The 22,812-nt window shown below is 47.8% G+C and overlaps 1 protein-coding gene across 1 annotated transcript in view; it reads right to left on the bottom strand.

Moving 5' to 3' along the window:
* Positions 1-5,803: 5,803 nt before the first annotated feature.
* The window catches only part of ONECUT2 (one cut homeobox 2), a 54,289-nt gene continuing 37,280 nt past the window's right edge, over positions 5,804-22,812 (bottom strand). Inside the window, exon 2 of the mRNA XM_075532724.1 lies at positions 5,804-18,324. Coding sequence (XP_075388839.1) covers positions 18,038-18,324 — 287 coding nt within the window. The 3' untranslated portion in view covers positions 5,804-18,037. The remainder of the gene's footprint in view (positions 18,325-22,812) is intronic.

Genomic DNA, 22,812 nt, shown 5'->3' on the forward strand with positions numbered 1-22,812 from the left:
AATTGCATTCAACATCGCCATGGCTCGCTGCACATGGAGCTAGCCCCTGTGCTGTCCTCATCCCGTGTCTGCAATCACACCAGCTTCCCCTAGAGTGGTGGTTCTCAACCTGTGGGTTGCGACCCCTTTGGGGGTCGAATGACCCTTTCACAGGGGTTGCCCTAGTCATAACAGCAGCAAAATGACAGTGATGAAGTAGCAATGAAAATAATTTTATGGTCGGGGGTCACTACAGCATGAGGAACTATATTAAAGGGTCATGGCATTAGGAAGGTTGAGAACCACTGCCCTGGAGTCTGTTCATGGCTGTCCACCAGCCCTGCCCAGGGAACAGGTTAGCAACGTGGGCACTGCCTCCAGCAGCTGAGGCTGGAGTTCATTGGCCTGCAAACATCTGCCTGGCCTGGATTTGTGGAGTTTTTCAGCTGGGTGAAGGTAGCATTAAGTGAGACTTAATTTGCAAGTTTGGAAGTTGTAAATATTTAAAAATTATTATTAAATGGGTCCAAGCTATACACTAAAGGCATTTTGAAAGGTGGCACAGTTGGGGTTGGGGGCAAAAAAGGCAACAGCGGTGTTACAGTTGTTGGCGAGTCGTTTCTGGCCCGCAGTGACCCCATGTGACAGCAGAACTACCTCCATAGGGGTTTCTAGGCCCTGGAGGTGTAGTGGTTAAGCGTTGGGCTGCAATCTCACAGTCGGCAGTTCAAAACCACCAGCAACTGCTCAGCAGAAAGACTGGGCTTTCTACTCCTGCAAATAATTCTAGTCTCAGAAATCCACTGGAGGTTGCTATGAGTCAGCGTTGATTCAATGGCAATGAGGGTTGTTTTGGTTGTTTTTTTTTTTTTTTGCACCAATCTTTGCAAAACCAGATCACTGGGTTTTTCTCCCCGTAAGCTATCAATGGGGTTGAAACATCACCCTGCCCATTAGCAGCCAAGCCCTTAACCACTGCAACATCAGGGCTCCTTGGTGTTAGCATCTAGACCCCCCTCCCCACCCTTTCCCAAAACCAAGCTCATTACTATCGAGTCCTTGCTGACTCATACCAACCCTTTCAGGCAGAGTAGAATCGTGTCCTATGATTTCTGAGGCTGTAAATCTCGATAGGAGCAGAGAGCCTCATCTTTCCCCTTCATAGTGGCTGTTGGATTCAAACTGCTGATCTTGCAGTTAACAGTCCAGGGCACAACCAACTACACCACCAGCTCTTCAGCGTTAAAGCCGAGCTTTGCAAATCAGATTCCACATTAGAATCTCTGGAGTGCTTGCAACAATGTGCATTGGGTAGATAGCAAAAGAACGACCACAATCCTATAAAAATGCACCCCACCCCTTGATGTGTGACCCCGCAGCTCCCCACCTTAAGAGGGGGGGGGCTCCCATCCCCACTGTAGGACTTTGGGATGCACTAAGCATTTTCTTTGGTCAGTATGCTGAAGCAGACAAGACACTACCAGTTCCACGTCCTCAGCCCAAGAGGTCTGGTGCATTTGATGTGAGCTCTTGGAACCCTGCCCAGGGCAGCCTGACAGACGGCGGGATAGGGCTGAGTTGTGCAAACTGAAGCATCCTAGAACAGCCCATCTCCAACCTACTGGGGTGCTGACAGGAGCTGCGTGAGTGCACCCAGTCGAGGCCCAAAGCAGCATCCAGTTGAGACTAGCCTAAATGGACAGCTAGCAGAAATATGAGCCACAATCAAGATTTTTCTTTGAAGCCAATGCATCTTTGAGAGGCTTGTTATGCAGAAAAGCCGATGAATAATACTTGTGCTTGAGTCACAGCCCAGTGGAACCTGATTTCTTGGTCTGGTATCAGCCTCAGTTTCCATTTATCCCCAAAGCCCCCAGGGTGATTCTAAATAAGGACCCAGTGTGGAAAACTACTAGTCAGGACGAGGGCAGCTGGTGATTCATGGACTGAGTGTCTTGCTTAGCTCGAAGGTTATCCTGTGGGACTTGTTTGAAGCTAGGAGCCTCTAAGTTTAAAATGAACAGACGTACTCTTGAGTTCATTAGGAGGTGGAAAATAATCAGCCAGGAGATGATACCTACTAAAAAGATGAATACCCCCAACATTTATTGACACATTACCAGACAAAAAAGATTTTAAAGGTAGCCTTAATCCTGTGCTTGACCAAAGGAGCCCTGCTGGCAGAGTTGGTTACTTGTTGGACTGCTAACCACCAGGTCAGGAGTTCAAACCTACCAACCAGTCTGCAGGAGAAAGTTGAGGTTATCTAAGCCAGTGAGGATTTCCAGTCTCAGAAACCCAAAGGGGCGGTTCTAGTCTATTCTATAGGGTCAGTGAGTTGTGGCTGACTCAATGGCAGTGAGTGACAGTGCCCTTGACCTGTACTGCTGGAGAAATAGATGCTTAGAGAGCTTATGTGACTTATCAGAAGTCCTACAAGTCAGTGGTGGCAGAGCTGAGATTCCATTTGGTGTCTCTTGGTTCCAACTGTGTGTGTGTGTGTGTGTGCGCGCGCGCGCGTGCACGTGCACGTGTGTGTGCACATGATTCCGCTCTCTGAGGAACAATAATATAATTCTCTTTCTCCTTCACCACACCTGACCTTACATGGCATCTCTTTAAGGCTCAGATTAGCATAGGCTATCTCCAAATTTGGTAAGTTAAAAAATGAAGTCCTCCAGCCTGGTGGGGCACTGGTTCAGCTCTTAGGTGCTGGCTGCAAGGCTTGCTCGGTGGGAGAAAGGCCTGGAGCTCTGCTTCCATAAAGACTACAGCCTGGAAGACCCTACGGGGCAGTTCTACTCTGTGACACACCGGGTCACCATGAGCTGCAGCTGCCTCGATGACACCTGCCCACAGCAGCAGGAAGCAGGCTGCTCCCTAGGAAATCACGCAGACAGGCAGGGCTGGGGAGGGGGCTCAGTCCGTCCCCTGTGGAGAGAAAGAAGGCTGCTGAGCCGCTGTCTGTGAAGCAAGCAGTTTATTTGACATTCCTCGAAGAATTTACAGCTCCGCCACTTCATGATAAGAAGGAAAGTAGAAAGAATCCAGTGTAAGCTGGGCGCACGCAAAGCCTCGGGCAGGAAACGAGCCCCTGGGAAGTGCTGGCAACATGTACAGAAGCCTTCCACAGGACGGGGAGCGTCTGGGGGCAGTCCGTGTGGGCTTCACGCCACTTGCACTGCACGCAGCCATGTAAGGGAGGCCCTGGTGACCACGGCTGGGCAGTCCTTCAGCACGTTCGGACTCGGTGGGCTGAGATGGAGCCACGGCTGGGTCATCATATGCTTTGGAAATACCATTTCTGGGTAAAAAAAAAAGAGTAAGGATTTGGAGTCCTTGGCTTATGGGTTTTCTTTCGCAAAACAGGAGAGTGCATTTTTTAGGGGGTTGTTTTTTCTGGCTTTTAAACATGGCAGGTCATGCCCAGGAGATTAGTTTTGGGAAAAAATGGTGTCAAGTTTTCCTTATGATTTTTTTGGTGATAACCCCCATCACAGCAAGGACATTTAAGGAGCGGCAAGCACAGGTCTCTTTGCTCTCTTGCCATCTTGGAGTCTGGGTAGACACCGACGCAAGATCATTGGGTTCCTTCTAATGGGCTGAGTGTCACAGCCGGCTTGACAGGTGTGGCAGGAGGCCCGCTCTGGTAAAGAGAGCTAACCATTCTGCAGCCACTTCTCCAGGCTGTAACGAGTCTCTTCTTTTCCACCTTAACACTTTAAACAGCTAGGACAAATCCTTCTCTCTTTACCTCCTCTGCCCTTCCCCGTGTCGTCATCATCTTTAAATAACCACACAGGAGCCAATAGATGACAAAGGATTCAAGCCACACAGGCCAGTTGGTGAAATTTGTAAGTGTTTTGAATCCAAAAATAAACACATCTGAGGTCAGACCCTCAAGTGAGGACGCAGCCAGCACTCTCTCAGATCCTCAGAACAACCCACTGAAGGGAAAAAGAGTGAACCTCTTCTCCCTTGGTGGGGACTATCATTTCCCTTATAAGAATTCACTGACCAAGAAAAAATCTACCTGGGCCTCACACCTGTGCTAATAACAATCAGTTTTGGGGGTGGGGAGATACTAGAATAGGAAAGATGGAGGGGAAATGAAAAACTTGACCAGGGAGTTTTCCTGCAGTCTAGGGAAATACCTTCTTTGAGAGGAGCAAGGATGTAGAACACCGTGGCTGTTAGCTGCTATTGCGTCGGTTTTGCAACTCATAGTCACACTGAGGACAACACGGTTCCCGTCATGTGCCGTCCTCCCAACTGTGATTACGGGTGAGCTTATTGTTGCAGCCACGGTGTCAGGCCATTTCCTGAGGGTCTTTCTATTTTTCGCTGCCCTTCTACTTTACCAAACATGATGTCCTTCTCTAGGGACTGGTCTTTCCGGATAACATGTCAAAGGATATGAATAGAACTAAAACCGTTGGGCCCATTCCTAACTACTTTTACCAATGGAATTCTTTGGCATCGCAGACTTGGGAGAAGAGTCTGCACTGCTCTAGGATTGGAGGTGGGTGGGTGGGTGGGGATACAGTATGGTGATTGGAGATGTGGGTGAAAAGAGAGGTCAAGGCCAAGGCTTTGCCTGGATGACCCCATCCTCTGCTGGCCAGACTTCAAGAGTTCGTTAATGTTCTGCTAGTTGGTGGCCTGCTTTCCTGTTTCAGGGCTTTCAACTTGCCAGGCATCTTACCACCTTTCATGGAGAGAGGTTCGCTGACTGTTTCTGCTGAGTAAAGGCGTAACGAAGAAAGGAAAGTATACTCTATAGTGTAGCTTCCAGGGAGTGGATTCGTGACATCAGTATCTAGCCAGTAGCTAGATAGCCTTTGAATATTTAACCTTTCTCTTCAAGTAACAAATTCCCTGTCATCATCTAAGAAGATGTACTTAAGTAGGATGTTCCCCCTTAACTTACATGCCAAACTGAGGCAAAACAACGCAAATGCGGAAAGGTCCAACTTCCAATGCCTTTTTAACAGGACTTTCAGGCAGAAATTAAGTTGGCACTGATGGGCCCAGGTTATGTTATGACTTGCCTCTCAATAGGTACGCTTCATCCCGTGCTGGAGAAAGATCAACTGCATGGACACTGTGCATGGCGCCTTGAGCTGGGGGCAAGACACAGAGCTGAAGGTAAGACAGGCTCTTCTTTATTGGCATATAGTTTTCTAGAGCAAAGAAGCCAGCTAAACCACAACTTGGAAACAGAAAAACCCACCCTGTACCTTTCTGTGTTCCAAATAATCGACTGTAGAAGTTATAAATGGGCTTGCTCAACTGGGATGAAGGGTCGAAAGGGGGTTTCTGGTTTGGAAGAGACACTAGAGTTTGGGGAGGTCCCAGACCTTTTGCAGGAGTCAAGGTGGAGCAGCTTCACTTCAAGGATGGCACAGGTAAGTCTACTCCCTAAATGGACCAGCCATAATGGGTCGTCCAACGTGGGGAGGGGTGAGTGCTTAGTGGGCCACAAAGTGCCCTGCTGCTAATTTCTTGTTTGCTTTTCTTATGGGCCCGAGTGTATTCCTTCATGTCCCCGTGTGCTCAAGGACATGGGATTGCATGAGAGAGTGAAGTTCGAGAGTCCTGGTCCAGTCGTTCCACACAAAGATCTCTTCCCAGCGCCCAGCCCACCTTGCAGCCAGAGGCCCTTTATTTCCCAGGCCAGGACCACCTTCCCCACAAGGACAAGGAAGAAACCCAGGCCACGCGGAGGCAATTCTGTGTGTCTCCATGGAAAAGGATACCCACTGGCACAAAAATGTTTGAGTAAAAACCCTTTAATAACAAAATAACATTCACAATGTAGCTACTTCAGTTGTCTGGAAAACTCCGCTTACACTTGATTCAACATATCACTTTCCACAAATTAAAAAAAATGACATAAAATGGCAATAACAAAATATACCTCGAATTTCAGAATGCAAGTCTTCTTGGCAAATCTAGTGAGCTAGACCCATGCATTGCTTGTAAAGAACAGGGCTGGGCACGGGCATGGTTCAGACACTCGTCTGAGTTCTTTGGATTGAAAATGCATTTGAACTTCGTAGACATCACAATATCAGCATCAAGAGGAACGTTTTGTGGATTTGTGAGTGTGAGCAGAACTTTCCTGAAACAAATAATCGATGCGGTTTATTGCGGAAGAACATATAAAGCTTTCTGGAAGATTAAACAAGATTACAATCATTAACTGTCTTACAAAAGCCGACTGAAACCTCTTGTCTCCATTCCCATCTTTGGCAGATAAATAAGGGGGCAGGAAAAAGGGGGACACAATGGCTATATTACAAAACGTTTTGGATCACAGTCTACTGTTAAGGCCTAAACAAAAAATATATTTCTTTGTGTTATTACTGAAAGCACATTCCCGGATATGCTCACGGACTGGTGGCACAGGTGTTCTGTGTTGGCGAATGTCACTGTTTCGCCCAGCAGACTGCTTGCTGCTTTTCCACCACGGTCCTAAGCTGCACTCTCCTATGCAAACCGAGTGCTTTGGCAGTTGCTTTGGCTTTATGTCATGCGCATTGGCTTGGGGACTAGGTATGTCACTTGAGAGTGGGTCTCAAGAACCCAAATAGAAGAAAAAACAAAGTTTGTCAAATCCACTAGAACTGAAAAAGATTGGGGAGGGGGGCGATCTAGAGGCCTCATCAGGGGTGTAGCAAGGATAAGGGGTGCCTGGGGTGAGTTCTAAGTGGCTCCCCTCAATTTCAAGATAAATAGATGTTGATAGCCAGATTTCAGCAGCAAGGCCTCCCCACCCCCACCCCCCCTTGTCTAGCTAATTTGTCTGGGCCTTTTCTACTGGAAGTGTCTCTGGATGGTGGGCACCCCCTTGGATTTCCACTCAAGAACAAGTGCTCACCTCGGCCCCTTTCATGCCCAGTCTCTGTGTCTACCGTGTTTGATAAAGATCAGTGGGCTGTACCAGATAAACAGAAATTGGCCAGGGGCACCCCTCACACCTGCCACACCTTAGATATACCTCTGGGCTTTAGGTTATTGGGGAGTTTAAATCAAGATGGTTTCCTGAAACTGAGTTTCAAATATCACCATCGCCTCCACCCCCTACAGGTCAGATGTTACATTTTGGGTGGGAAAGAGGATATTCAGAGTCATCCCTGACTCCGGAGGAAGAAGCCAGACACAGTTGCTTGTAAAGCTTGGGAGGATCGGCGGCCATGTGTTTTCACCCGGGTCACTGAGGCAGTTGGTGGGGTTGTCCAGAGGAATGGACAAGCAAGTCAGCGAGTCCCTGACCTTGGTGTCATGTTCTTTTCTCCTGGGAACGGAACCAACCACATAAGACAAGAAGAAACCATGCCTAGAGAGAATGGCCAACCCCCAAGAAAAACTCCAGGGGTGAAATCATCTCCATCCATCCAACCATGCCGATCTGAGTTCATGAACATAAAGCCAAAGGAATGCCTTCGCATGGACATTTAGAATGACCAGTTGAGTCATTTCCCAATGCTCACTTTCAACCCCCACCCCCACCCCGATGACAGAGACACACCTGGGTGATGACCCCAATTTGTGGAATGCAAGGTGGCTAACTCAAAAGCTGGAATGGGCTTCCTCGGAATAAAATTTGAACCCAATTTCCACCTGACTCGTGTTTGAAATCCCAACAAATATCAAGGTATCTTCGAGGTGAGACATCTCCCAATGAAACCAATATTCCCGCTGTCTGAGGCTGAACTGTGTGCATTTTCACAGTTTAATGTACACACAACCGTTTCACAACTGCTAACAAACAATAGGCACCCATGCATAAAAAAAGCCCATTAAAACCAAAGGGGGTGGGGGAGGAGATCTAGTACGAAAGGAAAAAAAATGCTGCTATTAAGAACCACAATGCATCACACTGCTAAATCGTTAGCCTCATGCATAAAATTATAGCACTGATTGGCAGTTGCTAATTATAATACTACACTGTTAACACAGAACAATTAATTGTTCAGACCAAGTAGCACAAATGTAGAAAATAATAGTTTCTTTTCCTTTTCCAACAGAGCAAATGAACACAGATTGTTTCTTCAGCAAAGTATGAAACTGTAAACGTTGGGTTCATTCTGCAACTTTCCCCAACTTTCCCCAGAATAAATAAAATCCAAAGGTGGGGGGGGGACAAACATACAGATTTTAAGCGCACCTTTTTTTCCTTTTTTTTTCTATTACAAAAGCACAACCTAAAACGTATAAAGCTTTTTTTTCCTTTTTTTTCTTTTTTTAAATCACAGTTACCAAAAGAAACGGTGAATAATTTATTACATACGCTATAATAACATTACTCTAAACACTATTATCTATGAGGTATATCTGAGAAAATTCGGTAAGGAATTGCGCGGCCTGCGTTGCCAACATGCCCAGGTTCGTGTTAAAGCTTTGGAACCGTGGAGAAGTAGAAAAGGGAGAGGAAGGAGCAGGGAGGCAGGAGGGAGACTTCGAGAAAGAACCTTTGGTATATCAGTACAAATCTTGTTCTTTGCAGGGTTGCGTTGCAAAGCACCACAGTACAATCAGCCCACCAAGTTACTGTTTGGAGGCCCAGTTGAAGCTGAGGTATTCACAGGAAGGATTAAGAAAAAGCACAGAGAAGTCCAGACTGGCTAAATCGTTGCTTTGGTTCAAGCAAGGCACTCGTCCCGTGGTTACGTCACACTTTGCAAGTGAAGCATGAGGCAGAGGGGAGGGAGGGATGGGGTGGGGTGGGAGGGGGAGGGCTGCTGAGGAAGGGGCCTGCCAATCGGGGGGTGTTTTCTGTGTTCAATCATCACCACTCTTGCCAGGCCCCCCCTTGGAGGGGCTTGGTGGTAGAAAGCCTGGGTGAAGGTGGTATCTGCTTACTGGGGCGCACTCATTGCTAACGCCTTGGGCCAACTGGGTCATAGCTCCCAGGCCTGGTGAGAATTCCATTTCCAGTGGGAATTTGGGGAAGAAATCCAAAGGTATTAAACTTCCCTAGGGGGCAGGGGAGGTCATTGGTCTCTTCCTTTCTGAGCAACTTTGTCTAAGGGTCCCTTGAAACATTAAAAAATATCTCAATCATGCGAAAGACAAACTTGTCGTACTTGGTAAAGGGCCACCCAGACTAGAGGTGGATTTCTGCCGGTCTAGCAAAGCTGGGAATGACTCATTCCTTGGCTGTGAAACCACTTTGATGAATGGATCTAAAAGGTGGCTTCATCAGGTCACGGTAACCAAAGAAGACCCTTCAAGAAGTTCAGTTCGCCTCATAAAGCTTTTAAAAAAGAAGAAGAATGTTGGATCCTCCACGGACACACTCCCTTTTCTGTCATCTGGGTGTCATTCTTCCTTTAGGAGCATGAAAACCTTCCGCATCCACTCTTAGGCTGAAACTTCTCTCCTAACAGGCCTGCCTAGTACTGCAATGAAAGTGCCTACAAGCAAAAAGGAAAAGTGGAGGGGCTTCAAGCCCCCGTATGAGTAAGTGGTCATTAAATTCCCTCACCCTGGCCAATGTTCACCTCGAAAATATGCGTTGAAAGTTAGGCTCCACGGGGCAAGAATTAACTCTCTCCTCTCCCTGAATGAAGAGCTTATTTATACCACACTTTGTAGGGCAGAGGCTCAAAGTGATGGCATGGTTTGGATCAATGGTATGCTCCAGGACCAAAAAACCCTTCATGAGCCCTAATTGTTCAAGGCTGGACACCTTGATGAAGCAACTAGACTATGGATCTTTGCGTTGATACGAACTAGACAGATTCCAAAAGCTGCCTGCAGCCACTTTGCAGGGTGAAGATGTTCAGTGGCAACCCCCAGTCCAGGCTCATTGCTAAAGACCCTTCCTATTGCCCACGGTGCGGCCTGTCTGGAGCAGAGGTAGCGCTAGGCGGTGAGTGTGATACCATGGCAGGGACTTTGCTTACCTAGAAAGTTTCCTGACTTTGAGGACTCTTACTGCTCCAGGCTTTGGGGCGTTAGACTCCCTGATGCTACAGTTTCTTCCAGGTCTACAAGTCAATGGGTAAGAGCTTCTGCCTTCCAGCCATTGGACATCTACCACGTGAACCCCAAAGCAGGGACCAGAGGTCAAGACTATACGAGACCACTCCCACCAATTTGGAATTGGAACATAAGGAATTGAATTACAGCAGCATCTGATCTTGCATCCTGAACGTGGGGGAGCGATGATAGCAGACACAGGGCAGAAACACAGAAAAGATCCCCTTCCGCTTAGCAGGCACCTTCCCCTAGATGGTAATTTCCTTGGGGTGTCTGACGGGGGCTGTATATACCATACGCCAGAGCGAGGAGTTCCAATCGGAAAAGAGCATGAGGAAAATGCAGACCGCACAGAGAAAGAAATCTTTGGTATCTTTGGTATCATCAACACGATTAAAATTACAAATGGAAAAAGTCAGTGAGGTAGCCTTCTTTGGTTCTCACTAGAAATAGAAAGTTTTTCCTTTTTTCTGCTTTTTTTCCCCTTTCCTTTTTTTATTTTTGGTGTGTTTTTTGTTTGCTTTTGGTTCTGTTGGGTTTTGTTTGTTTGTTTCGTCGGTTCACACACACAGAGTTCATTCTTGGAAGCAGTTAGTGTAAGGGTTTCCCTCTTTTGGCTCGTCGGTCTGTCTCCAGCCTGTGTACAGAGACCCCGAAGTCCAGGCTGGTCAGACGGGATCCTGGCTTGCATGATGTGGGTGCACGGTTGCAGGTTGAAAAGTCCTTGCCTGTCCACCCGATTTCTGCTCTGTGGTTCGGACGGCAAACAAACTGTACTGCTCTCTGTTTTCATACACACACACACACACACACACACACACACACACACACACACACTAAAGGGTGCACCTCCCACAGGTGCAGAATAAGTTAAATAAATAAGTTACCATCGCGGAAGGCTCTCAGGACCCCCAGGCATGGAGAGGGGACAGTCGCCTGGTACCAAGTGAGGCTGTGAACTTAAATTAAATAATTTAACAACTGTCATTTAAATGACCTAAAAAGTTCATCAGAGAAGGAAAAACACATCTCAAACTCTTCTTTTACATTTTTGTAACCAGCATCTCTCCCCTGTCTGTAACAGAATGCGTCCACTTTATAAAGCAAGCCACCCTTCACGAGTATCCTAAAAGGGACTAATTGTGCATCTTGGATGCGCCATGGGGTGGGGGTAGGGGGAAGGGGTGGGCAAAGGGAGGTTGTCTTGATTTTGATAAATAAGGTCAAAGAGTACAATCAAACTAAGGGAAGATCATTAAATAATTCCCCAACTCCTATCCATGTGTGCCCTAGAAGCTAATTTAAATAAATTAATTACATTAATGGTACTTAGCTTCTTGGGTCATAACCCAAGAAGACAAAAAAAAAAAAACTCTTCTGAGTGAGTGTCAGGGGTGTTCTCACCCTTTTTGGACTGGCAAAGTGGACGACCTCTTTCAATTGCCTGAATGGAAACACAGAAGGGAGTCATAACCTGTGAAACCTTCTCAAGTTCAAGACTACTGGGATGGGGCCAGCACGGGGTGGAGGGGTGGGGGGAACAAACCACCACTCTCAGCACCATTCCCACAATGCACATCACCACTGTCTTAACCCTTTAGAAACCATAGCCCACATCCCCATTGGTTTGCGATTTATTTAGCAATTTCTTTCTTTTTTTTTCTATTTTTTTTCTTGGTTCCTTTTCAGGTCTTTGGATTTAGCTCTAGTTACAAGAGATCCAGAATAAAGCTATTAAACCGAACTCATTAAGCGCTCTGTTTTATTCTTTGCACAAATGATTAAACAATATCCCAGGTTCTTTGAAAGCTGAGTTTATCTTGGATGTGCCCCAATGAAAGGAATTCCAAGTGTATGCAGGGAAGATGCTGGGATACTTGTATTTTTCCTTTGCTGTACTTTGGACTTTCAATGACAATTAATAATGAAAACAATATGCTCTGTAGAAGGACCACATATGTGTGACATGATCATTTAGAACGCATCTATTGTAACAGGTTACAGTTCATATCTATCGGGCATGTCTGTCCATACTTGTATGTACACAGTCAAGACAGACACATTTAGGTGGTGTTGGTTGCTGTGGGGACATCTATAAGAATGCACGTCTAAATATGTATCTGAATCTGTATACATCTAAGTCGACAGACTGTCTATGCTTTAGGAAAATGTATCTACCAGGTTTACAGGGACGGATGTGAGATGTCTCATGCGAAGGATGGAGTTGAATGGAAGACTTTCATGGAATGTACAAACCTCTGGCCTGTTTGTTTTCAACACATTTTCTCCACTCAAAATGATTATTTGGTTAATTTCAATCACCCCAACACAAAAGGCTATAAGGAAAGTTTGCGTTCAAGATTGAACTTGCCTCTGACTTTCAAAAGTAGTATTGCTCTCTGAGAACAAGGAGCATTTAAGATCTCTATAGGATTCATAAAATAGACCCATCAGCCTCAAGTGGATGCCATCTACCTAGGCAACGTCATTTATTACTTTAATCTTCATCCTGGTATTGTATAAGCATCCTAAATGTCCAGGTTCTGGAACATTCTGAATCAGATCCATTTGAAAAGTCGCATTTCCCTTCCTCCCCAGATGGGAGAGAGACCAATCACTGATGGAAAATAGGATGGAGACTCCATGTTTAAAGTAGGCGTTATTAACTTATGAGAATTATGCAACAAACTGGGATACCCCTTCCTCCACCAATAAGGGCTCAGTTGCCTTATTTTTCCACTAGAATTTCCTGCTGTTTCAGGGATGGCTTGGTCTACCTGAAGGGTACACAAAGATTAACCTAGCCAGTCTTGCTGATAAATATCAGAAAGTTCTAGACATACCAGTTCAATCTTTGCTAGTCTACCAACTCCCAACCACTCTTCCAGGGAGGCTAACGAGTCGCAATCACACAGCAGTAGCAGCAACAACCACAAAGAGGCCACTCTGACCTGTTAGAAATCTTAGGGGCGATGTTCAAACCTCAAGCCCGTGTCTGGGGCTTTGCCACATGCTATCATCTCTTTCCCTTAACCTTTGAATGTGCCCTCTGATCTCCAACAGCACTGGGACCCTGCCTGTGCTTATATTCAAAACAAGCAAACAAACAAACAACAATGAAATGATACAGCCCTTTGACGATCCACATCACCACAAGGTTTGCTCTTGTACCACTCTGCTAATGGTAACCACCAGACAAGCCTAGAAATCCACCGATGTTTTAGTCAATGGGAGTATTCCCTGCCGCTGTACTCAGGTGAAGGTTACCTGTTTTAAATCTGTTCAACTTAAGTAACTTTCCTAATTTTGATTTTGTTGTACTTTGAAACAAAAAAATGAGTTTCAATTTCCCAAGCCGACAGTGGCCAAGAGCTGGAAGGACAAGATGAGCGGCAGATAGGCTCCTATCCGATCCCTGTCAGAGCAAGCCAGCATCACTCCCTGTCCTCTATGGCTCCGTCTTGTCTGCACTTTTGCATGGGACAACTAGGACATTCTGTTGTCTTCTGGAAAGGCCTTTAAATGTTAGTGTTGTTTTCATGGCTGCTATTTTACTTAAAAAAACAAATGTATTGGTTCTATTTTATTTGTGGATTTCTGGGATGAAAGAATTGCATTCCCAGTACAAAAATCATATTGAAAACAAGCCTATTTACCTAAGGGAGTAAAGGGGAGAAGAAGAGCCTTCATTTAACAGCTGACAAGCATGTGAGGTTCGGTTCCCTCCAGAATATGAAATTTGGTAGTGACTTGTCCCTTCACATCATCCCTTTCCTCGTTGATGGTGGAGGTATGCCTAGCGTTTTTCTTGGATTAAAAAAACAAAAGGATCTTAAACACTAGCCAAGTCTATGCAGTCATTTTCTCTGAATTCTGATGCTAAACTAAAATGAAAAGGCTTGAGCAAACCCACTGGATCAAATTCCACGATCTTTCACTCTGGCAAATTTTTTCTTTCAATTTTTAAAAGTTTATTTTAATTTTGCTAGGCTTAAGAAGTCTGATCCCTGCTTATATAGATACATACATGTATTTATATATGTATGTAGATCCTTTTTTAAAAACAAAAACAAAGCCAAGCAAGCACTTTTCTTTGGCATGACATTATCTGGTAGGAGAGGGGTCTCCTTTACATCCGACCAGCTCTCTCTGGACCTCAGGAGTAAGGAGGGTGTGCATCACTGTACCTGCTTGGGCCAAGGTTGAAATGCCAGGTCACAAAGGCAGCCTCTTTGGGCTGAGTGATCTTCAGAGGATGTCAGAGACCCACATGCTGAGATGAGCGTGTCCGTCCGAGAATCACAAACGGAGCTCAGCGGGCTCGCTTTTTCAATCCAACCCGAGAAGCACCATCCTTTCCATTGGCCTCGAGCCATAAAGACACCTAAGAAATGCCCACTGGGAACTGACAGTGGGGGGGGGAGGGTCACTTCCCTGATTAGAAATGCTCTTGCTTAGGTTTGGGGACACAGGTTACCTAGACCTAAGCTCAAGCAAGGGAGAAGGGGCACAAAGGAAAAGTCCAGGAATGACAAAGAGATGGAAATCCACATCCCCTTATTGGGCCACAAGCTCCTCAAAGGGAGACCCACGTGGTGGGAGTGAGGAGGAGGTACAACAGCCAGACAACGGGGCTCTCTAGGAAGGGGTGCTCAGGAGCTCCAACACTCTCCCTAAACCCTGCGTGGCGTTTTCTCCCCAGTGGCACCAGCTGTGGTGTAAGATATGGTAAGTGCCACCCTGAGGAAACCTGATCGACCCATTGCAACCGGAGCTGGACTTCCCCTTTGTGGATTGACTCACCGAGGGGTGGGATCTGGACCACACTGGTGGGACAGACTATGAACTCGCCTCAACTCCAGTAGGTGGTAGGAAGCCAGTGGGACTGCTGAGCCTCCCCAGCAGTTGCTGGAGATGACTCCCTCACTGCCAGGGATCCAACTCTGGGTTGGGTCAAAGGGACAGAGGACTCCAAATACAAATACAACTCCTTTGATCCATGGGTCCATTTATCAGCAAGTAAGATGTTGACATGTCTGAACTTGACTTTCGACCTTTCCCAGTCATTTGCACAGAGAAGTGAACGCTCCAAATCCTTCCCAGCGGTGAAGTGATCCCGGAATGAGATGGGGAGTGAGCAGAAACACTTGACAAAAACATGGCATGGGCCTGGACAGCAATCGTTTGGAGTTATTACCAATGTCAAGATGAATCTCTATAGGTACTCATATATTATATCTCTCTCTTTCTTTAGAAATGCGACTTTACAGCGGAATTTTAAAAAGCGAATAGAAAAGTAGAAATGGGTGATGGTTTTTTACATGTCTTCCCCCCCTCCCTAAATGAAGCCCTATTAGGGTGTAGAAATCACATGATGATGAGGCTGTAAATTCCTCTACAAATTCTTTGGTTCGGTGGCTAGGGGAGGATGGGCCACTAAGACCCCCTACCCCAGACCTTCACTCCCCTTCCCTCTCCTGATGGTAAGACTCTGAACATAGAAGGAACCAAGTCTAAGGGTTAGGCAAAACAAAACCAACAACACTCAAGTGGCAATATTATTCCCACACTCGGCTGAGCAGCGGGAAGACAATTATTCCGTATCCTGACATCTCCAACTTGGAGCCCATGGATCTTGGAGAGAGATTCCACGTGGGGCGGAAAGCCATAACACAGAATTAAAGGGAAACAATACAATCAAATAAATGACCCTTTTCCTTGTGTGGCTCAGGGAAACAAAATTGATTACCTTCACACAGATCAATGGCCCTATTAGTATGTTAGCCAGGCAAGAGGCGATCATGAACTTGAACAAAAGGAAGGAGTGAGAAATCCTCATCTTTGGTATTGTAGCTGTTGAGGTTTCCGTTGCTCTGTTCCGTGTTCTTTTGAGAAAACAGCATAGGCACAAATTAAAAACCATCTTCAATTTTCAGAGTACCGCATGAGTTGTCAGGCGAAGGAACAGCCACGAGGCTTTCCCTAATCTTGTCTCAACCCTTTTCTCTCTTTAAAATCTGCTTCCAAAAAATGTCCCAAGAGGCCTGTTTGAACACAGCGCGGCGCGTCTCACGGGTTTGGTTTTTGTTTTCTTCGCTGGATTATTATTTATGTTGCTTTGTTTTGTGTCTCCGGCGTGCTTCCGTCTTGGTGGTGATGTTCCGGTTTTCCTTATCATTTCTTTCTTTCATTTGCATGGGACAGTTTGGTTTGTTGCAGAAGTAGGTGCAGAAAAAGTTTCTTTGGTTTCAATTAAGTAATTCATAAAAAAGAGTCAGTCTCAAGTGTCTGTAAAGCAACATTGCAGCTTTTTGGCTTGCTTAGAACACCCCCCCGGGGGGGGGGGGTCTGCCTGGGGCCGTTCACTGGTAAATATGCACATCGGGACCGTTGTGATCTCCCAGCGTCCTGTGGGTTCTTCCATTCACTGGGGGGAGTGGGGAGGAGGAAGCCAGGAACCAGAGCTGGCGGCAAGGCCCCTCTCTGGCTGACAATGGCGAACTTCCGGCAGGCCTCCGGCGAGCCAAATGCAAGGGCTGGATGCCTTTTGGAGTTGCCGAGTTTTGGGTTTTGTTTCTGATTTCTAAAAGTAATCACAGTATTTTTTAGGCTAGAAAATGGCAAGTAAGAAGTGTCTTTGGTAGGCAGGAAGTATCCTGCGTCTTTGGTGTGCTGTGTTTTCTCCGGGTTGACTCTGCACTGCCACCAGGATGCCTCCACTGGGGACAGGATTGAGGACGAGGTGGCCGGTCGTCACACGTACGGTGAGTAACACGTACGGTGGCTTTTTTGATAATTTTTTTTCTGGCTACAAAACACTGAAAACATCCCTAGCTATTGGATGGAGGAGCGACCACCCAGATGGTTAGAAGGGTGAAGATGCCCCATAAGGTGGGGGGGCTCATGCACAGGAGGAAGAATCAGACGAAGATGATGATGATGATGAGTAACTGAGAAGGGTATAGAAGGATCTAAAAAAATCTAGATCTTTGACAATGCTGCACTGGCTCCGTGTACCGTAGCAGCTGAGTCGGCCTCCTGAGTTGTGCGTCTGCATGATGTACAAACACGGGATTTGTAGCAAGCTGCAAAAAAATGTGCTTGAAGCCATATTCCCCACGATTCCCTATATGACTTCGCAATCCGGCAGCGGCACCCTGGAAATGCAGGTGTGGGGACCCCAGAGCCGTTGTCGCTTCTCTTTGTCTTCCTTGTGCTTGATACATTACGCTCAAGTGAACTGATCCGGTGGTTTTTGTTGTGTTTTGTTTAATTTTTTTTTTTTTTTTGGTGGCAGATCCAAGACCACATGAGATATCCAGGAGGTAAGGAAAAGGACGTTGTAAGCTGGATCAACCGAAAAGCTCTCCAAACAATTCAATGAAAAGATGCCTGAGTTGGAAGAACGGGTCCTTGGGTTTGGGGTAAGGGTGCATGTGTGTGTGTAGGGGGGGTGGTTCTTTTCAGCTTCCATTTAAAAAATTTTGTGCTCAGTAATTATCATTTGATAGTTGTGTGTGGTGATGGCTGTGGGCGTTGGTGGGTTGGAGTATGATGGTGCTAAGCACTGGGAAAGCAAATGAAGCCGTCCTTGTTGCCAGAGTCTTCTCTACCGTACAGCATCTCGGGGGCCTCCAACTCAGAATCCATACACGGGCCAAGTCTTCACTGTCACTCCTGGGAATTCTCATGGCAAGAGGTTGACCAGACTCAGACTGGGACTGCTGACCTGGTAAGCAATCCTGAGTTTGGCTGACACCAGACTGGATGTAGCTCCTTACAAGAAAGGCCCCATTTGGCTTTCTAGAATGCTCAGCATGCTCCGAGGACAGTGTCTGGTTCAGAGGTTACTTTTCAGCCTGCACTTGGACTCCATGGCCATGGAAACCAACAACCAAGGAAGAACACCTGGCCTATGATTACAGATCGAAGAGAAGTTTCTTGGTAAGAGAATTGTGCTTTCAAATCACCAGTGAAGGGCCCCAGCTAAGAATCCGGTGTTGTGGTTTCCTCTTGGTATCTGTTGTCCTCACTCGGAGGTGGCTTGTGCCCGACGAGAGTCCTCCCATCATGCTTTGGTACAAGTGCTGGAGGTGGCCGAGGAGCCGCCTGTGCTCAGGTCATCTTGCCACTTCTCCAGGCTGCGGCGCCGGGCGTTCATGAAGAAGTTGCTGACGGTGGTGAGCTCCAGGCCTAGCTGCTGGGAAATGGTGATCTGCATCTCTTTGGACGGGCGCTTGTTCTCCTTGAAGATGGCAAAGAGGGTTCGGCGCTGGAGGTCGGTGAAGACCAGGCGGGATTTCTTCTGGGAATTGTTCCGGTCTTTGTTTGGTTCTTGCTCTTTGCGTTTGCATGCTTGAAGGGAGAGAGAAGAAAGAAGTGTCAGTGTCGAGGGTGAGAACCGACACCCGAGACAGGGACCCATGGGCAACATTGACAGAGGCATCCCAGGGGAAGGAGACCGTTAGGCTTTATGGTGCAAATTGGCCAGGTGTCAATACCTGGCAACTCCCCAGTGCGTCTCTTGGTGATGGAGGGCATCTGATGGTGCAGGGAGGGAGGGAGGGGGGAAGGGGCCTGTTGGACAGCATCTGCTTGTGAACCACTACAGTTGTCAAGATTCTTTGTCTCTGAAATAAGGTGCTGTGAAGGGAAACGGGACCCCAGGTGCCCAAGGAGACATCTGGTTAGGCACCTCCTCTTTCCAGTCATCCTCTAGAATTGTTTACCGTTGAGCTGAAATGAGACCAGTTTGCGTAAACCAAACTGGAGGACAGAGTAGAGTCAGAGTAGAGTCACCTTAAAAGGTTTTCAAAGCTGTCATCTTTCAGGAAGCAGACTGCCTCCTCTGTCTTCTGTGGAGCAGCTGGTGGGTTCAAACTGCCCACCTGTGGGTTAGCAGCTAAGTGCTTAACTGACTGGGCCACACAGGCTTCTTTTGAAAGAACCTACTTTTTCAAAATCAAAGCTTCTACCCATGTGACCCTCACAAAAGGGACCCGCCAACAGAATGAAACTTGAAGTAAGTGACAGAGTGATGGTGTCATCTGAACCCAAACCTTCCTCTTGGGGTAGGGGAAAGGGGTGGGGGTGGGGGGAGAGAAAAACTATGAAAGGGATGCTTGAAACCCGTTGCCCTTGAGTGGACGCCAACTCATAGTGACCCGATAAGAGAGTAGAACTGGCCCATGGGGTTCCCACGGCTGCACATCTACTGCCATGTCTTTCTCCCATGGAGTGGCTGGAGGGGGAGGGGGTTCAAACTGCTGGCGTTTCAGCTCCCAACCCAGTGCTTAATGCATTGCCCCATCAGGGTTCAGATCACTCTGGAGCCTCTCTTCCATCATGTTGTGTTTGTGAACCCACACACCCATACAAAGGTTCTTTGCCGTAGGGCCAGTTCATCTCCGCAACCCTACGGGACAGAGCTAGCTGCCCCCCAGAGTTTCTCAGGCTGTGACCTTTAGGGAAGGAGCGTGGCATCCCTTGCTCCCATGGACTGACTGTTGGGTGGGAGTGGCTGACCTTTCTGTTTGCAGCTGAGCACCTGAACCATGGTACCAACAGGGCTCCTCCTACCTAGATTGGTGGGGGGGGGGGGCGAAGGGGGGCTTCCAAAGAAAGGCCCATGACCCATTTCCATGATCTTTTCAATCAATTTCTTCATAAGCCTTTTAGAACCCCCCTCCCCCAACCCCCTACGTCCGCTGCATGGAGAGGATGCTGACTCGTTGGCAGAGCAGAACCGCTCCCCGCAGAAGCGTCCCCCAGCCTGTCAATCTGCGCACAAGCCTCTTCCATCGTCTTTCTCCTCAGGGAGTGATGGTGGGTTCAGACTGCCCACCTTTCTGTGAGCAGCTCCGTGCTCAATCCCCTGTGCTGCCAAGCATCTTCCTATACGCACCTGCCCACATAGCTACAGGGAAAATGATACAGGGGAAATGAAAGACAACGTAACACTCACCCATCTGCAGGGAGGAGTGGGCCAGTGCATCTGCCTTCCCGATATCTTGCCAAAGCGACCCATGCCATTCCGGCAATGAAGGTGGCGAATATATGGCAAGGCCCCAAACCCATAAAGCAGGGCAGCAGCTACGTAACCTGCCCATGTGCGCCATGCTTCCTCAGCGACCTGGAGCTGAGGAAGACAAGAGCCAGGGGAGAGCTTTGACACGTGCCCAAACAATGTTCTAGAAACTGGCACATGGCTGTGAACATCGCCATTTCCCAGGCCACAAACGGTGCGAATGGGGGTGGTGTGGCTACAGCATTGCACTTGACCCCTTTAAATCACTTGTAGAAGCAGCACGCATTTGCTTTCGAAGGCTCGGGACACAGAGGAGCACTCTCACGGAGGCCGCTGGGCGGCTGTGTTTCGTTTCGGTGCAGTGGGAGATTCGCTCTCAACATTTGGCCACCAAGGTTCAGGTTCACGCGGGGGTGGGCTTATTCCGAACAGAATGCCTGTCCACGTGTCTGTGATCGGTGACGGCTCGAGGTAAGTGTGCTCAGTCATACTCTTGACTCAGTCTTGCCAGAGGGTCTTCCATTAAAATAAAAAGGTGGGGGCATATTCTTTGTAATCACGGGAAAACACTATTTGGGGGTCAGGGCTAGTATGACATTTTCAGCAAGACTCAAGTGGCCCTCTTCCCAAAGCGCCGAAGCTCTGCACTAGGTCTCCAGCAGGAACGCCGCCCCGCGTGGCAGGGGGCTTCTCAGCTGGCTCACGCATTTCCAGGAAGCTGGAGAAGACCTCAGAGATGAGGCCACGGTGAAGCAGGGGGCTCAGAAGGTTTCAGGGATTTTATATAGTGACTGGGTTTTGTTCTTCCGAAGGGATCCTCTTGGTAGATTATCTCAAAGGACGCAGGACAATCTGGGGGGGGGGGGGGCGTTATTAGAAAGCAGTTTCCAGGAAACCCTGTTGCTGAGGAAAAGGCTGGGCAAGTTGGGCAAAGGGATCTTTCTTTCCCCCATCATGACACAGCACCTGCCCGGTCCTCCAGGTGAGCAGGGCCTGTGCTCTGAGAAGTTCACTGGGAGACCTTCCCCCATCCTCCCCCCAACCAGACCTTGGCCTGTCAGATTCCTTTTTGTTCTCTAAACTCAAAGGACATGGAAAGGGCCCATGAGATGTGCCCCCAAAGCTGCCCCTCTGATGTGGTGCCCATCAGGGAGGGCAGAATTCGGGCGGGGTGGGTGGGTGGGGGAGTGGCTTAGAGAAGGTATAGACCTCCCTGAAGAACAGGTTGAGAAGCGTTAGGCTCACGTGGCGGTCTTTCTGTTTTATAAAGGTTTCTATGATTTTGCAGCAGGACCTTTGGACCCGCCTTGGGATGCATCCATCTCTGGGAAAATGCTGAGTTGCAGGAGTGTGGCGGTGATGTGACAGCCCCATGCTGGCGGCCTCTGTGGCCCCTCAGAGTCTGCTCAGACTCTCTGAGATCACTTGGCTCGGTCCCTTTGCCTCCTTCCTCTGTGAGGAAAGCAGGGAGGTGGGGGTGGTGTGGTGTTGATGGTGGTTTTGTTGTTGGTGGTGGTGGTGGTGGTGTGGTGCTGATGGTGATGGTGGTGGTGGCTGGTGGGGGTGGTGGTGGTGGTTGGTGATGGTGGTGGTTGATGGTGGTGGTAGCTGGTGGTGGTGGTTGATGGTGGTGCGGTGGTGTTGTGTGGTGGTTAGGTGGGGTGTATGGGTCGACAGCCCTCATGGTCTTTCTTGACCACCCTTCCTCTCATGGAGGCCTGGGGGCAACCTGGTCTGAGAGCTCAGTTCTATCTCAAAGGTCATAAACAAACCATACGGTGACCCACAATGGGATGGCCCGGGCTCCAGTGCCCCGTGCTTTCTCCGCCATCTCCCCCCTTTCTTTTTGGTAGGAATAAGCTGACCCAGGTGAGTGTTGGCTCTCCCCTATGGACTAAGGCCTGAGGCTAGCAGATACGCAAAGACACAGGGGGTTGTGATGAATAATACAGGTGGCAATCAATTACTGCCCGAGAAATGGAGGTTTCCCTGGGGACATGTGTTTCAAACCCCTGGGCTCCGCAGATGAACTGACATCAGGGAAGCTCTGGTCCAAGCCCAGGTCCCCTCTGAGGTCCTGTGGGCTGACTTGTCTTTGCTCCACTCCTGCATGTTTCACCCTCAAAGGGTCAGACTCGGGACAGGGAAATGCATCAGTCCATCTAAGATGAAGCTGGATGGAGTCGAGCAAGGCAGTATGAGGATGGCTCAGGGCGGGGCAATGTTTTACATGGTTGTATGTATGGGTGCGGCGATTCAGGGTCAGTTTGGTTCATCGGCTGCCTACCTACCTACTTTCCTACCTATTTACTGACTTAACTCCTATCTATCTACCTATCAATCATTCTATTATCTACCTACCTACCTACCTACCTACCTACCTACCTACAGACCTATCTATCATTCTATCGATTCTATTTATCATTCTATCTATATATCAATCATTGTATCAATCATTGAATCTATCATGCTATCTATCATCTATGTATCTATCTCATTCTATATATCCATCGCTCACCTATCTATCTACCCCTGGTGGCACAATATGGAAGTACTCATTTGCTAAGGGAAAAGTTGGCAATTTGAAGCCACTCAGATGCTCTTCTGGAAGGGGAAAAACTCAGAAAGAAAAACAAAAAAACCCCCCCAAAAAACTCATTGCCATTGAGTCTATTCCAACTCATAGCAACCCTGAAGGCAAAGTAGAACTGCCCCTGTGGGTTTCTGACCCTGCGGCCTTCACGAGAGCAGACAACCTCACCTTTCTCCCACAGTGTGGCGGGCCAGTGCAAACGGTGGGCCTGGTACTCAGCAGC

The sequence above is a fragment of the Tenrec ecaudatus genome, chromosome 15, assembly GCF_050624435.1.
Source record: "Tenrec ecaudatus isolate mTenEca1 chromosome 15, mTenEca1.hap1, whole genome shotgun sequence".
Classification (NCBI taxonomy): domain Eukaryota; kingdom Metazoa; phylum Chordata; class Mammalia; order Afrosoricida; family Tenrecidae; genus Tenrec; species Tenrec ecaudatus.